Genomic DNA, 17140 nt, shown 5'->3' with positions numbered 1-17140 from the left:
CTTGATGTGAGGGTGAATAACTGATGACAGAACTTTCATTTTGGGGTGAACTATCCCTTTAAGACAGAAGTAGCACATTTCCTTTCCAGTGAATAAACGTCCAAAAGAGCAAAGCTGACATAAAAAATAAAATTGTCATCATGGATAAAATTACAAAACTAGACAAAAGTATTATGACAAAATTAGCACATTCCCATACTAACATACAAAGCTGCTGGCATACATTTTTTTTAACTAAATCTAGAACGCTTGTATTATATTGAATGAAGCTTCAGGCAAACAAGTGACAAAAATAGAACAAATTACTGGACGCCAATTTTGTTAATATTGGAAAGTTGTGTTTTTGTCGAGTCGCTTTCGCTCACTCTCCCTCTATATTGGGTTGCATGATTTGGTCGTTCCTACTATGGTAAATACATTAGTGTATTGTTACCTGAATAGTGGGATAAAGGCCTCGTGTTGAGTTTAGTTTGAGTCTAAATGTCTGCACATGTTGGAATTTGATGCTATTTGTAGTTACAGTTCCAAAGCTGGATAAGACCTTTGGGACAGTCTCTCTCTCTCTCTTACACACACAAGCTGTCACTTATTCAGGAGCTCACAATAAATAAATTCATATATTTTCATACAGTATATATAATTTATTTTAGTATATTTATGTGGACATTTTTAGACTCATGGTGCTCACAAGATGAGCTAAACCTGTTCACACTAACTTATATCAAGACTTTTTATGTACTGGTGGGTAATAGATGTTAAAATGATAGTTCACCCAAAAATGAAAATTCTGTCATCATTTACTCACCCTCTTTACATTTCAAACCTGTATGACTTTCTTTCTTGCACAGAACACAAAAAAAGATATTTTGAAGAAAGTTGATAGCCGTACAGCACTGGCACCCATTCACTTCTATTGTATGGACTCAAAACCGATGCAAGTGCATGGGGACCAGTTAACAACATTCTTCAAAATATCTTCTTCTGTGTTTTGCAGAAGAAAGATTCATACAGGTTTGAAATGATGACAGAATATTTATTTTTAGGTGAACTATCCTTTTAATATTCAGCACAACATTTACCACAAATGTCTTTCCCATTCATTTTCTCTATAGAGATTTCCAATCCATGAATTAAATCAACTTGCTTTGAAAGGATTTATTACACACTTTGATTCAAAGCAAAAAAGTATTTGAAAATTAAATATAAGGTCTTTTATGAATGAATAAACATCTCATCCCAAGAATTATTACAAGTCATGTAATTGAAAATATAACACTAGAATACAAAAGATGTTATAGATAAAATATACATTTGGAATTTAAAGTAATTTATGACAAGTATAAAAATGACATTTAGAAATTTTAATACAATGTATTCCAATATATACAAATATTATACATAATATATAAAGTTTGAGATTGTTACCCATTTCAGTTTGTACGCTAACAGTGATATTTCTGGTTGGCTGTTAAACAATTTAAAAAATGTTTCATTTTTAAATGTTAAAATTACACAAATCTGTCGATTTACAAAAGCAGATACATAGATTTAAGAGCCTCAAAGCTCACGGTAGCCTAAATGTGTATATATTTGAATTGTCTATAGAGAAAGTGAATGAGATTTTTACATTCAGAGCCCATACTTTACGTTCTACAGAATCCAAACGACTGTTAAATTTTCTGGACATCCACAGTCTGTCCTATACTGCCCAATTTAACAATAATACAAACATCTGGTTTAGAAAACATGTGCTCTGTAAATAAACACTCACACCCCAGATGCCAGTTTAACAATGTCAAAATAAGAGCATGAAATGCCAGAAACAGCAGCGCATCCGAGATGAACAGAAGAGGTAAAACCGCATTATCCGATTCAGGCACTTTCCTTTAATCTCAGAATGTGTTGAGGAGCACCGTACACACAGATAACTCATTCTCCTGCTCCTCTTTTCTCACACTTTAGATAGTACTACTGCAGAAGCTGAGGGAGAGAGAGAGAATAGAGACAAGAAATAGAGAGAGAAACCGAACATAAAACATCAGATGACAAACAAGATCACAGTCGGCATGACAACGCTGTCACAGTCCACTGATTGGCTGGATGATGTTTGAAGGATAAAACGTTTTGAGAACTTCACAACAACTTGCACAGTGTTCAGATGTTTTTTGTGTTTGTTTGTTTTACTAGTTTGTGTTGTGCTTAAGACAAAGGCAGAGAAAAGACATCTTGTTTTCATCCTGTAGGAAGGGTACATCAATTTTGAGGCTGGTTTTCGTTTTTAAACATTGATAACGGACACATACATTCTGAATAACACATACAGGTGAATCTCACAACATGTCACATTTCACTCCAAAATTAAAAGCAAATATATATATATATATTATCTTAAAAAATCTAACCTTTTAGGAGCGTTACAATTTTTTGACATTGAAGCACATTTACCCCAATTCTTTTGACCATAATGCAAAATCTCACAATGTGAAAAACATTATATATCATGGTTGCATCTTTATATTACTCTGATTATAGACACAAAATACTGTATTACAGTAAAGAGAATTTCCACTGAGATTAAGGGGAATTGCGTTATTGTAATAATTTGAAAGGTTTTGATTAAATTATTCCATAAAATTAGGGCTGTAAAACGATTAATCGCGTCTAGAATGAAAGTTTGTGTTTACATAATATACTGTATGTCTGTGTACTGTGCATATTAATATTGTATTTATAAACACATACATGCATATATTTAAGAAAAATATTACAAGTGAATAATTGAATAATATTGTTTATATTAAATTTTAATCGGTATATATAAATAAACGCATCTAAATATTTTCTAAACAAATAAACATGTATGTGTGTGTTTATGTGTTAATAAATACAAAATGAATATGCACAGTACACAGACACAAACTTTCATTCTGGATGCGATGAATCGTTTGACAGCCCTAATAAAATACAGCAAAGCAAATATTAATGTTCTTAAATATGCTTGATTTCTTTTAACAAAATAATATTTTTTCTATTGACTGCTGGAGTGAAATGTAACGTGTTCCTGTGAGACACACACACACATTTGTGCAGCAATGTGTTCACCATCTTTCATACAGCAAATTAAAATTCACAAATTGACAAAAAGATCACATCACACCTCTCACAAACACGCACGTGATCTTCCATCCTACAGGTCAGCTATTTTGGACTCCTCTGGTTTTGTCTAGTCTAGTGGACGTATATCACAGTTAGAACAGATGCCTCTGACTGAAGAGACACAGCGACGAACAGTGACGAAAAAATTTAAAACCATTAAAAACCAAACAGACAGACGCGGGGAACACAACTCAAACCTTCAAAGCAGAGCATAAAAAATATAAAGTACCTGGATTTATATATTTATATCTACATATATTTATATATACTTTTCATATATAAACGAATATTTATCGTGTAGTCTTTTAAATGGAAGCTGAGGGTTACTCAAATAAAAATACAAATAAAAATGAAAACCTGGACCTCTGTCCAGATCAATTAACATGAGACAAAAAAACGTAAATGGACCGACCCTCTGAAACACAGCGGGAAGGAAAATCAACAAATGCAGGAGTTTATTCGCCGCTTACCCAGCGGCCTTGTGCTTCCCGCCGCAACAGTGGCATGCGACGCCACAGCGGTAGCACGCTTGAAGCGGCACGTAGCAGCACATGCAGGGCGCTAGGAGCGACAGTCCCAGAAGTGCCAGCCAGCGCAGACAGAAGCGCTCTTCGCTGGCATCGCACGAGCACGGGTCCGAATAGTCGCCCTCAGGGTCCGACATGCAGTGGTAGAGGAGGCTGTCTGCACACCACATGAAGCTCACCCGCCGAATGCACGTCTGCACGGGGTCCGGAGCTTCTTGGCAGCGTCCTCGCCCGTTTTCCGCCGGGCTGAACATGTTTTGGCAGTAGACACACCGCAAGCGCTCCCTTCCGTCATCCACACGTCGTGGCAGCCATTTCGCCGTCAGTGCCCGCGGCTGCCCAGTGACCACGCCGCCGCCGATGCCCGTTTTGCTCCCGCGGGTCGCGTGTCCGTCCCCACTGAGTGGGTAAGAGTAAGTGTAGTCGTGTTTGGGTGGTTCGCTCTTCGTGAGGAGTACGTAAGCGTCCGTGCCGTCCGGCCGCAGAGGTTTGTCGCGTGTCGCAGTGGTGGCGTGGCGGTAGTCCTCGTAGCCTGTTAGCCAAGAACGTTCGCGGGGGTTGATCCGAACGATCTCTTCCTCCTCCTCGTGAAACCTGACGTGACGTGAACAAGGGAATATGGGCACCGGCTGTACGGAATAAAGAGAATGGAGTTAAACACAATTACGTTATAAACAGTGTTGGGTAAGTTACTCTGAAAAAGTAATTAATTACTAGTTACTAATTACATATTCAATAGTGTAATTAGATTACTGTACAAATTACTCTCACCAAAAAGTATTTAATTACTTATTACTAATTACTTTCTATATCCTACATCAACCTTGATTAGTTAAGTGATTCAAGGATAGACATGAAACGGCTCTTTTAATTCAGTCAAAAAAATAATATAAAACTACATAAAGTACTCTTATTAATTGACCAAAATATTACAAATGTGAGAATTATACATTAATGCATGGATTTTAAAGTTAGACTTGGAATTTTGATGTCAATTCCACTATCTTCACACACATACAGTATATTACACACAGTATTTAGTTTAATTACTTCAGAAGTAAATAATTAAATTACAGAAAAAACAAGAGTAATCCCTTACTTTACTTTCCCCAGGGAAAAGTAATTAAATTACAGTAACTAATTACTTGGTAACTAGTTACACCCAACACTGGTTATAAACAAATATTAATTAACAATATTCGCGAACGTGCTGACCTGGTCCAGGTAGTAACGGTCAGAGTGCCTGTGCTGGTCGTAGAGATGTCCCAGGATGCAATGGTGCGGCTCAGAGAAGCTGATTGGTGCGAGTGTGTGCATGGATGTCTCTTTCTTCTGAGAAGAGTTGGATGAGCTGTCTGTGGCGTTCTGCAGACAGAGCAAGATTAGAAATAGTTCTCAATTTGAACATGTGTCTCGGCACAAACCAGATAATATCACAGAGTTGGACTTGAAGTCAGACAGAAACACACTGTACATAAATGCATTGAAACATTTCTAGCTAGGCTAGCTCATCATTGCATTGTGTTTTATAACAGACATTAGCATAAATGACATATAGTAAGTTTTATTCTTGGAATAGAATGTCGTTGAACAGGTTTGTTCAAGTTGACAAGTTCAACGACTCAAATATGAAAGCAACTCTTTGTCGAGTTTGTAACCATTTTGTGACACATAAACTGTGATATTAAACTGTGGCCATACTACCCACACAATTGTAAGTAAAACAGAGAAAAACTAAAAACGCATCCCTTTTAAAACATCAAAACATTGTCAGAAAATACAGCAAGCATCTCTGATCTGTGTTAAACCCTTCCACAACAATGGATGATTGTTCTGCTTGACCTTTGACCCTCGTGTGAGGTTTGTCCAAGTGCGCAAATGAAGCGTTTGAACGCTATTATCTGTGACCTTCAACCCTTGAAATCTACACTGTCTCCTTCCTGTGGCTCTTCCTGAAGCCTGGAGCCAGACTATACAGCCGTGTGTGTTTGTCGGCTTTAAGAGTAGACACAGAGCCACACGGCCATCAATAACTCAAGTGTGTTTGTGTGTGTGTCTTGCCTCCCCCAATCTTATGGCTCCTTTCTCCTGTTTTATTACACGGCTCATTTGAATGCTTGATTCTGATTGGCCAGTCGCGACATTCCAAGGGTTGTTATTTTCAAATAAGAACCGCTCAAAACTAATAACACCCTGTAACCCGGATGCTGCAAATCATTTTGAGAGGGGCAGTTTAATATTACACAAAAATGAATTATAAATATGTCTTTTAATAACATATATGACATTATATTTACAAATGATTAAACCAATTTGCCTGTGCGTGACGTTTGAACGTCGTTTCTTACTTTAAAACCGAAACTAAACGGCTTTTCCTCGCGGAAGGTCTGCATTCGGTAAAAATGAGCTAATAAAATATTTCAAATTCACATTTTATATCCATTTTTTTCTCATGTGGCAAGTAGCCATGTAATAAGTGGGATAATGTACAAGCAGCCGGTTATTATCGCGAAATAAGCTCCTTCAGAGTGATACATGACCCTCCGCTTACATAATGGAGATCTACACTATACTGTAATTTTTTTGTTAAATTTAACAAAAAAAAGGGGGAACAATAAAAAAATACATTAAAATAGATAGCTTTGGATAAAAGCGTCTGAATGAATAAATGTAGATGGATCGTTTCAGCGGCAACAACATACACCCTATGTGCCCCTAACGCAACCTCCGGTAGACCTCCGCAATAAATCAATAACTCTTGAGTAGTTTTAATTTAATTTAACACAATTTATATAAAATAAAATATTAATCTAAATTATACATATGAATTAAATGTAAAATAAATCGTTTTATTATAACCAAACACAGACCGGAAGTTAACTTCGGGCCACCATGTGCATCCGATGAGACTGTCTATAAAAGTTCACGTATGAATTTCAGAAGTGCATTGCAATTGTAAATCATAATACATTTTATTTTGATTTGCAAAAGAACATGGGTGTTCGTATAGGTCGGATTGTTAAAAAAACCGGAAAACATAAACGCCGCTGGTTCAGAAGAACTTCCTGTTTCAGTTTTTTAACACTACACCAACATTTGAACAGACTACAACCAACAGAACATTTAGAACCAAATCAAAATGTTAAACAAATATGTTTAAGATTTAATTATATTAGTTAAAAATTTCAAAAAGTAAAAATGAAACCGGAAGTGCTGTAGGACCAGTGTTTACATCTTGCAAAGTGGTCTATAGACATTTCTGAACGTGTCATTTTTCTGCTCTCTGCTGCATCTGTGTAACTATGAAAGTGTCTTGGGGACAAATGTGAGTGTAAGTTTACACACATGTACATACACAGTGTGTTTGTGTGCATGAGATGTCTGGCTGAAAATATATTTGGGGCGGTGCTAATTATCACTTTAGACTTCACCTCAGAGGGATTTAGACAACCAGCAGCTGCTGCCCTGTCTAATCTCTCTCTCTCTCTAAAGTTAGGAGCGACTGACTACTCTTATTAGTAATAATAAGTGTCTGGCCAGGCTTTTATGAATAGCTGTGAGTCATAAAGCCCAAAGTTAGCGATTAGAGGAAGCAATGCTAAGACTGTCTAAGTCACTGTCTAAAGAAACACATTCAGTGTTTGGTACCTCTGTTCACCCCTGGCTTACCAAATGTGTGTGTGTGTGTGTGTCTGTGTGATATGAGTACTTTGGTGTGGTATTGTTCTGTTGAATTAAGAGCAATTGGAGGATAGAGAGGACCATAGGTCACTTCCTGTGTGCACGATATATGTTGTGTATGTTTTGATAGTAATGGATGGCAAATGACACTCAACCCATCATCTACTGTCAGCTGTTATGTGGGTATATTGAATATCTTTATGTTTGGACTGTATCCCTCAGCTAACAGTAAGACTGCAGAAAAACTCACCGTGAACACATCATCATCACCCAGTTCAGCCTCATTCTGCAGTGTGGAGGAGGATGTAGTAGATCCTGCAGAAGCATCAGTTATATAACATGTTAGAAATGCAGGAGTCACGCTACTCAACATGTAAAACACAGGATTTGTGTTGTCATCTCACTAAATGTGTTATACGTGGTACGAATAACAAAGAATGGAAATGAAAAAAGGCATTTAAATGTCTAAAATACTTTCCACACTTTCCACTTCCTCTTCCTCACGGATCCACTCACCCTCCGTGAGGTCCTCGATGGCCTTCCTCACACCACGGTCGAACGCCCTGGCGTCAGCGGGGCTCTGGAACGACAGCCCGCACTTCCTGTTGTCCACCCTCCAGTGGTGGAAGGTGGGCGTGGCTTTAGTGTAGACCAGGTCCTTCTTCAGAGAGCACTGCAGGATTGCCTGCACAGCAATACAGATATTATTATTGTAAATACAAACAACAAACTGACCTACTTGAGTTTATGATGATAGAAACGAGAAACTCTCAGAACCCAAATATACGCACGTATAAAAAACAAATATACACAGCTCTCTAACCTGCTTGTCTTTGAGTCTCTCGCCATAGATGAGAAAGCCGTTCCGTCCCAGGAGCTCCAGGTCAATCGGGACCACCTTACAAACGCCCACACGACTGAGACCTCCACCCTCCTGAGCCAGCCAACCCCCACTAGATTCATCTCTCGTCATCACCACCGCTTTCACTCGCACTATATAACTTTCACTTCAGAGAGAGAGAGAGAGAGAGAGATTGTATATAAAATTTACACAATATTTATAAAAAAAATATGTATTAAAACCAATATATAAATATTAATAGTAGCTTTTTCTTGTTTTTGAAAATAATTATTTTTCAGAGAACGTCAGGAAACTTATTTTCTGTCCCTACATTCTCAGTCACGCTAACTAACCCAACAAAAAAATGTCAAAATTAATGTAATTTTTTGGGAAAAAAACATTTTAATAGTTCAGACCAAATTACATCATTGACTTGTTTTAACGGTATTACAAGTTGTTTTAAATCCATTTCAATCTCAATTATACAGTTAATACACAAGCTGTAATGCTGTAATACTGGATTATACGAACTACATAATTGCTACTTAACCAAGTGAAACAGAGTTCCCTGAAGGTGTCTGTGCCCCGGGGTTTTGCATGTAAATGAAATACAATTGATCTCCTGAGAATAATGCCTGGACGTGTTCACACTGTACCCCGTTCCAGTTTGTTTTTTAAATCCAGTTTTCAAGACTGCTTGCACTGTCATTTTGGAAGAGATGAAAACAGATCCATTTTGAAACTGTGTAGAAAATGTCTATTATTCATTAGACCTAAAACTAATAATAAAGAGATTATAGCTTATTCCATTCAGTTCTATAGACCACTTTGCAAGCTGTAAACACTGGTTCAGTTCTTATTTATTATTAGTATTTTTTTTTTAATCTTACATGTATAATGAAATCTTAAGTATATCTAACATTTTAAATCGGTCATAAATATTCTGCTGGTTGTATTTTGTTCAAACGTTTGTGTAATTGTACCAGGAAGTTCTTACGATCCGCTTTTCGTCATCTGAAGAGGTCTATATCTGTCTGGCAAATGATATTTGGCAATTTGCAGATGCCTGTTGCCAAATGATGCCAAAAATATAAATGGGGATTTTCGGCATCTATAGTTTTGAAATGTCCACAACTAAGGTCCCATCGGCCATTTCCATCAGTGATTATAAACATGACATCAACTGAGTTTACAATTCACAGGCCTGCTTTGCAAACCAGGTTCCTAATACATTTTTAAAGAGGTTGATGTTCGTACATATGCTAATATCATCCAAAATACTGAACCTCTTTTTATGTACAACCATGTACAACATATGCCAGATGGTTTAACAAATGCAAAACTTGAGATCAGGAATTCTCAGAGTTTAATTTACATAGCGAGTACAGCAGTTCATGGGAACTTCACACACACATCTGTTAGTTTCTATAAGACTGTTGTCTTTCTGCTCTGTGAAAATCACTGCTGATCACCTTCTTTCCACTAACCTGCCTGTCGCAATAGCAACTTTTTGTTTGGCGATAAATTGCGCCGTAAATAAATGCGATAGTTGATATTATTGCCATTTTATAAATATTTTATGCTACTGATTAAGTAATGATAATATAATAATGCAAGTACACCCTTTTAAAGAACAAAGGCCTTTTAATAGAATATTTGGGCATTGAAATTGGAATGTAAATAATAACTGGAGTGTAAGTAAATATTTAAAATAACTTAATTATGATTGGTTGATTTACGTTACAAGCCGTTATGATGAAGTTTAGGGCAAGCAGAGCGCTTGACATGTGAACTCCGGAGAGGGCAGCACGATTGTAGGCTATGTCATAATGTGGCCGTTTAAAATAGCTACACTTGCCCAATGTAGCAACGAAAAACAATGTTTCTTTATCTGGAACGACTTTTTGAGGAACAAAAACTCTGCTTGGAATTCGTCTAAGGTGTATTAATACATGTGACATGTCATATTTAACTTAACTGTCTGTAAGACCTCTCTTGAGCTCCAACTGCGGCTTTTGTTTTAAATCACTTTTCAGGTTAACGTTTGTTGTGTTGCTGTTTTCGTTACCTCCGTATTTAAAAAGTAGATTGTCTTGTTCACGCACTCCTTTGTTTTCATATTGGAGTGAGAGGATTGCGGCTTTGACACCAGTCGATTACCATTCCGAACTGGCTTTATTCATCAGGAAAACACAATATAACTCCTCAAGTCTTTTCACCTGCCACTGTGTGCGACTGTGCGCGTGAGTGTGATTGTGTGTGCGCGAGCCCCGCTTTTGACATGCAGCCACAGGGCTATGGAATGATTTTGCGGACAGAATTAAAAAGGAATCGCAAACTGCATTTGCAAATGCGCTTTCTATTTGTTCGGGTCAAAATTATGACATAATTCAAATGCAAACCGTTTGCATTTACGCGAACGTACAATGGAGTGAAGTTAACGCTTGCTGTTTTGTAAACTATTACAACTGCACTAACAATCGGCATTGAAAACAGTGCAGTTTTCAGTTTTTTTTGTTTGGAAATAACTCACGCTGTAACTCTGGTCTCAGAGCGGCATCACTTAGCATGTGAAACTTCGGTGCAGGATGGATAATCATCACCTTCTGCAACATTCCTCTACACATGTTTGTTTGTTTATAGTATTTATTTTCACAGTACTCCATAGTCAAAGCGAGGACATGACACTTATTGACAACACTGTGAAAATTTCAACCGTAAGTGATTTTTCTATTCTGTGTATTCCGCGGAATGTAAATAAGTAGGCGTGGTTAAGTCGGCACTCTGCAAGTAGAAAATAGAAATAGCATATGGGGAACTGCTATTGCGATTTAAATATGGCAGTGTCGTAACTCGTAAGACAGAGGTAATTAATTTGCAAATTGCTTTTCCTTTTGAAATTTGGCAGACATCGTACGACCGCGTAAATGCAAATGCAAAGGGTTTGCATTTGCGTTTGAATTATGTCACAATTTTGACACAAACAAATAGAAAACACATTTGCAAATGCAGTTTGCAACTCCTTTTTAATTCAGTCCGCAAAATCATTCCATACAGGGCAGCCCTAAGAGAGATGGCACGATCGGATAAAATGTTAATATCATTAATGTCATTTTTATGTAAACAAATGCTTATATAAACACAATGGCGACATATTGCATCACCAAAAACTACCAACGTCATGTTTATATATCGCGCGATAAGTTGATAAATTGACTATCGCAACAGGCCTTTTTGCCTTTTGGATAAAAACGCAGGCTAAATGATTAAATGTCTAAATGTAAATGTGTGATTTGTGACTTCATAAATCTCCTGAAATTTCTTAAGTCATTTCAAAAACGGCTCAGAAAAGTAAAGTTTGCTCTGAGAAACGTTTGCTTGCTTCTAAATGCTAATGTTTTATATTTCACATCTAATATATCAACCGTTCATAATTGTGACCTAAATATCAATACCATCTGAGGACTCTCCATCTTCAAAAGTTTGCAATTTCGCTCCTGGGGACCCAAGCGCTGAATGTTTTGGATGTCTCCCTTATTAAACACACCTGATTCACATCAGCTTGTTACAAGAGAGATCCACAAACTGCACAAAAAGAGCAGCACTTGGGGTCGCCAAGACCAAAGCTGAAAACCACAAACATCTGTGCTGTTCAGGTCAACAATACTACAGTCATGTTTCTCATCGGTCAATACACAATCTGTGTGCGAATGTGTGATGTGAATATCATGTGTGCTCTATTCTGAAGTTCAGGACGAGTCAACTTTATCAGACATCATCCTTCTGTCCTCTTCTTCCTTTTCTTACTGAATAATAGTACCACGTTAAACACTTGGGTTTTAAAGACAAAATGTTACTAAGCTTACGGCAAAAATAACTATGTTTGAAATATATATATTGCAATACAAATTGCAGTATATATAAAATTACATATACTAAGTATACATAAAATTACCATAAAATACAAGTATATACACAGAATTATATATAAAATTTCAGTAATGACTTGGGGTCTCAGTACCAAACTAGCCAGAAACTGCTAATGCAATAGAGATCTCCTAAAATTCTTGTTGGTATTCAAGTCACTTTGTACAACAGCATCTGCTCAAATATTAAATGTAAATGCAAAAGTGAAAGTGGCTAATTCACTGTGTACACAATGCGATGACATACGCAGCTCCAATAGCAACCATTTTCGCCCACACACTGAACAACACACAAAGAAATGATACTTAATTTTGATCTTCCTTCATTCTATAAAACTTCTTTTAAAGAGTTTTTAGCCGTCATTCTGTTTTTAGAAGAATTTAATGGCCCCAGACCTCCAGGTTACAAATAACAGTGATTGACTGGTCCGTAAATCTGTCGGAATGCAGGAACCAGTGTTAAGTTTATCTGGACTGCCCTTAACTCAATGTCACTCTCTTCCCCTCGCGTGCACATTATTGGTACTGTATGTAGGTCATGCTGGTTTAATCGATATAGATAGCGTTCTCCCCTCCCCGATGGCTCTTCCCATGTACTCGGAGGCTGAACAGGGCAACTGGGCCTGAGGACCGGGCGCCAGACGGTTCACGTGAGCACGTACACACACTTCCAGGCTACAGCCGTTGCAGAGGGAAGCCACTGGTTTGCTCAGCATGTTTTTTTTTACAAATTCACTTTTCAATCCAAAAAAAATCGAACCAACACAAGTATTCTGAAACATTGTAAAATGTTTAACTTCTTAAAGGAACAGTTCACCCACAGATTAAAATGTTAGCGTTTTTTTTCTTAACCATATGTATGCTGCTCAAAAAAGATAATAAAATAAGTCCATATGATGAACTTTGAATTTTTTTTAGGTGATGTATTCCTTCAAAGCACAAGATATTTCTCTTGATATACACAAACTGTGTGACGTTACTTCTATAAGTAAAGCCAGTCAAATGGAGTTGAATGATCCAGTTAACTTTGTTTAGTGTAAATGGTGTGTGACCTGCTCTGTCATGACACAAGCCTCAATGGCCCAGAGGTCAAAACACACAGGAAGTAGCCAGAGCAACAATGTGTACAAGCTATTGACCCATGCGCACTGACCCATTTGAGAAATACCGGATAAACAAACTAAAATCCACCAATGTTTTTAAATCAGAGTGTTGCAAACACCATATCGATGGCTCTTTACTCAGTTACAAAGATCCAATGCCAAAACAACACTACCAGATTAATAAACTGGATGCATTTTTTTTTTGCCATTTTGGCAAGAAGGTATGCAGCTGGATTAATAACAAAATATCAACCAACTATTTTTAAAGTTGTCTAATAGCATTTATATTGAGCCACATCAGTGTATTGTTCATTAAAAGAAAAGCATGAAGTAAAAGCGAAAGCTTTTCTTGTTGTTGGCACGTCTCAGAAAATCAAACAATCGAGGGGCGTGACCGCGAAGTTACGCTTCACCTCTTCAGCGACCTCTCTCACTTCCGCCGGATCTTTGTTTAATCCTCTCACCATTGTTTTCATTCACAATACTTGCTTTCCACTTCACGCTTCGCATCCTGATCGGCGTATGAAATCAAAGAGCCGCGAGAGCGATTTGTAAGCACTGCTTCCCTAACGTTCTCGCGGTACTTTGATGTCAACCCCTCACGATCTGCGCAGCGCCCCGTGAAGCCGAACACACCTCGAGTAATCACTTCAGGAGCTCCTTCCAAGAAACCTCCTCCGTCGCCCTCCCCTCCACCGATAAAAGTCAACATTTCACAACCTCGGGCTATTATATGGGCCTTTACATCCAGTGTGACACACGTATTTACTCAAACGGGTGTGAGGGTGTCATAAATTAAAACAATCCCATCGACTTTACGGTTTTGCGACACGTCTCGAGGAGAAGAAATAAAAGTTAAACGAAGGAATTCACAACAAAGTTTGGAGTTATGTGCTTCTTGTCTATAAAACAACGTCTTAAAGTACGCTACGTGAATATAGCATCAAAACTGTTTATTTAGGAAAAGCAACATGTTTATTTCAATTAAATTCTTTAAGAATTTACCCCACTACACATGCGCACAAGCATAAATGACAGAAAATGAACAAAATATAAATGACCAAAAAACATCGCTCTTTTATTCTGGTGTGTGTTACAGACGTTAATTTTAAGCCCATAAAGAGCTCACTAAGTTAACAAGTAGTTTAACTCACAACTAATGCTATTAGCGCGAGACTTTGATCGGCTTGTCAAACTACCCTGAGCAAAAATATTAGTGTTTTGCAGCACACGTGCAAAAAAACCCCACTACACAATAATTTACTAAACACAGACTAAAGAGAAAGCTACAGTATAAACATTGAAACATGCAAACTTGACGCACAAGATGGTGCGAGCTACTGTACAAGCGATAGTCACGGGCTTGTTTCTTGGAAACTAAATTTTTGATCAAATCTACCAGTTAAAAGCATAAACTGCCATTTACAGGCCTGTATGTGTTATAAGGCCCCCATTTAACATCACAGAGCAACAAGGCGCTCTCACCGCTGTGCGCGCCCCCGTCTGTATTTTTATGAATGAAGGACAGTATGCAAATGAGAGTGATTCAAGAAAAGAAATGGCGGATATGGCATGTCAGACCACCACAAAGAAAGACACCAAGAACGGCCAAACAAGAGCAAAATGGGCCCGATATGTGAGCGATAATGAGCTCGATATTGTTGCTCAGTATGCGTGTGAACTTTGTCATCGTCTGTTTGCTTCCTGTGAGAGGTAATTCCTCTCTAGGGTCGACATGTTACAAAGTATTCAAGCTAAGGATCCCTCCACAAAATGTTTCCGCTCCAGCCCCCCTCCCCTCCCCTCCCCTCCCCTCCCGGTTTGAGACCAGAGCCCTGCAGCAGGGGCCCAGCACTCAAATCTCTTTGACACTGCATTGTTTCTTACTAACATCTCCACCGTCTCTCCCTCAACAACATGCACGTATTCCCTGCATTTCTCCGACGCTTGGCGCACATCGGCAACGCGTTCGTGGACACCGTATACGATTTCCCTTCGCGTCCACATGCGTCGTTTTCACAAAAAGTGAAGGGGTTTATACTTACTCGTCTGGTTGCGATTCCTCAGTCATTTTCCACCTCGTTTCACCTACAATAATAATAATATCCCTCCGCGGGTACGCATCGTTCGGGCTTCATGTCGTCTTAGTTCTCCTCCTCGCCTCTTTTTTTAAAAAGTCCAGCGCAACGAGTTTTCCCCCAAATCCGTTTCGGCGTTGCTTATTTTCGTCCCTTCTCCGCGCACCGCACTTTATCCTTTAACGGGTGCATTGCATCTGGTCAAAAAGCCTGTCATTCTGCCTCCGTGCATCATCCCGATCGATGGTTTTTGCCTCGCCGTGGCTGAAGTCTGCGCGCTGGTCTCGGTGAGGAGCCCCATCTCTCATTACTCCATGTTGGATTGTGTAGTCAGCAGCAGGCGAGCGCCGCCGACACTGGAGGTGGGGGGGAGTTGGAGGGGGAGGGGGTTGCGGAAGCAATGACGTCACATTGGAACGACTGTAGCCCGTTTTGGACGGAGGGATCTCCGGTGTCGGGCTCTGCCAAAGGCCTGCCACCTAGTGCTTCTATTCCTAACCTTTAATCAGGGTTACTTTTCAGTATCACAGATTTGAAAGAGAGTTGAATCAGATCATCAAATCATCAAATGTATTGTAAATGCGCTATAACGCATGCACTGTATGTGACATCCGGATGTTTCACATATTCTTGGGTAAAGAAACTTTTTACTGAATGCAAAAACATGTTGAGTACTTGCCAAGGAAAGCTACAAATGGACGTACACAACAAATCAAAAGACACACTAGACTGTTTCTCATCACTTTAAACTAGTTAAATTTTTATTTAAAGACATAACGCAAACAAAATTTAATAATACTATTAATAATACAATTGTTAAAAGAGTTTATTTTGACCGTGTCATAAAAGAAAAACAGGCAACAAGATGGTCCCATCTTGCATAAATCCACTCCATCATCATCATATTGTTTAAAATCATCCCATGAATGTCTGAATTTGCTGGGATGTAATCTAGGTGAATAAAATAAAATATTAATAAAACATCAAATGCAGATGTATAAAAATAAGAAACAACACACCAGTAGAAGTATGTTTCTGAATAAAGTATTCAGTCTCTCATTAGACAAATGAATCGGAACAAAGCCGTTTTAAAGCGAGTTACATTCTAATCCCAAATTTAATCCTTGATCTTGGAGTGTAATACTTTCATTTGCCGCCACCTTGTGGTGAAAATAGGCAGTTGAAGTAACCTTTTGTTTGAATTTATGGCCAATGGGAAATCGAAAAGTAGGCCTACTAGTATGCATGTAATTTTACATAATAGGAAACAAAAAATCTTTAACAAAAAGTCAAACAAGCATCAATATTTATACAAACGGAAAAATCCATATACATATATATTGAAATATACATATGTATATACAAATAGAAAATTCCTTGGTCAGATTGATCTCATTTGTAAGCATCTGTCATCGTTATAGTTATTAAAAGGTTTGTTGTTTACTGTCAAAACTTTTTTTTCTTCAAAACTATTAAACGTAAGGAAGGAAAACTAAAAGAAAGTAATCAATTATTTTATAATCAAAATTAGTCATACCAACGAAGCAGGACACTTGGAAGAATTTTCTAAAAATAAACTTGTTAATGCCAGAAGAGGGCGCCAAGTGGATGGATAAATAAAGGCGTCAGTCACGTTATGTTAGACCACTGTTGGTCAATTTCCTCCTGTTTATTCACATTTGTTTTTTTAGAGACTGTTTCAGTAAATACTATCATGATAACTTCATCCGTTTAGTGCAGCAGTGTTATGGTTTTATTTTGACATGAAGAACAATTAAGACAAGGAATAGCCAAATAGGCTGTGACAAAATACATTTTAACACATACA

At 37.9% G+C, this 17140-nt stretch overlaps 1 protein-coding gene across 1 annotated transcript; it reads right to left on the bottom strand.

Moving 5' to 3' along the window:
* Positions 1 to 635: 635 nt before the first annotated feature.
* On the bottom strand, positions 636 to 15681 carry spred2a (sprouty related EVH1 domain containing 2a). Its single transcript, XM_057332724.1, has 6 exons — positions 15280 to 15681; positions 8188 to 8371; positions 7881 to 8049; positions 7615 to 7679; positions 4899 to 5048; positions 636 to 4312 (listed from the first exon to the last, which is right to left on the bottom strand). Exons 1-6 carry the CDS (start codon positions 15303 to 15305, stop codon positions 3623 to 3625), a joined length of 1284 nt encoding a protein of 427 aa, XP_057188707.1. The 5' UTR covers positions 15306 to 15681; the 3' UTR covers positions 636 to 3622.
* Positions 15682 to 17140: the final 1459 nt, after the last annotated feature.

The sequence above is a fragment of the Triplophysa rosa genome, linkage group LG4 (assembly GCF_024868665.1).
Source record: "Triplophysa rosa linkage group LG4, Trosa_1v2, whole genome shotgun sequence".
In the NCBI taxonomy this organism is placed as follows: Eukaryota; Metazoa; Chordata; class Actinopteri; order Cypriniformes; family Nemacheilidae; genus Triplophysa; species Triplophysa rosa.
This window is presented reverse-complemented; position numbering and strand designations above follow the sequence as displayed.

Excerpts from the sequence above, each read along its gene's own strand:
- spred2a (XM_057332724.1), bottom strand. The coding sequence starts at position 15,305 with ATGACTGAGGAATCGCAACCAGACGA. Across the intron at positions 8,050-8,187 it reads AGAGACTCAAAGACAAGCAG|GCAATCCTGCAGTGCTCTCT; the intron begins GTTAGAGAGCTG and ends ATTGCTGTGCAG. Across the intron at positions 5,049-7,614 it reads GTGATGATGATGTGTTCACG|AACGCCACAGACAGCTCATC; the intron begins GTGAGTTTTTCT and ends CTCTGTCTGCAG.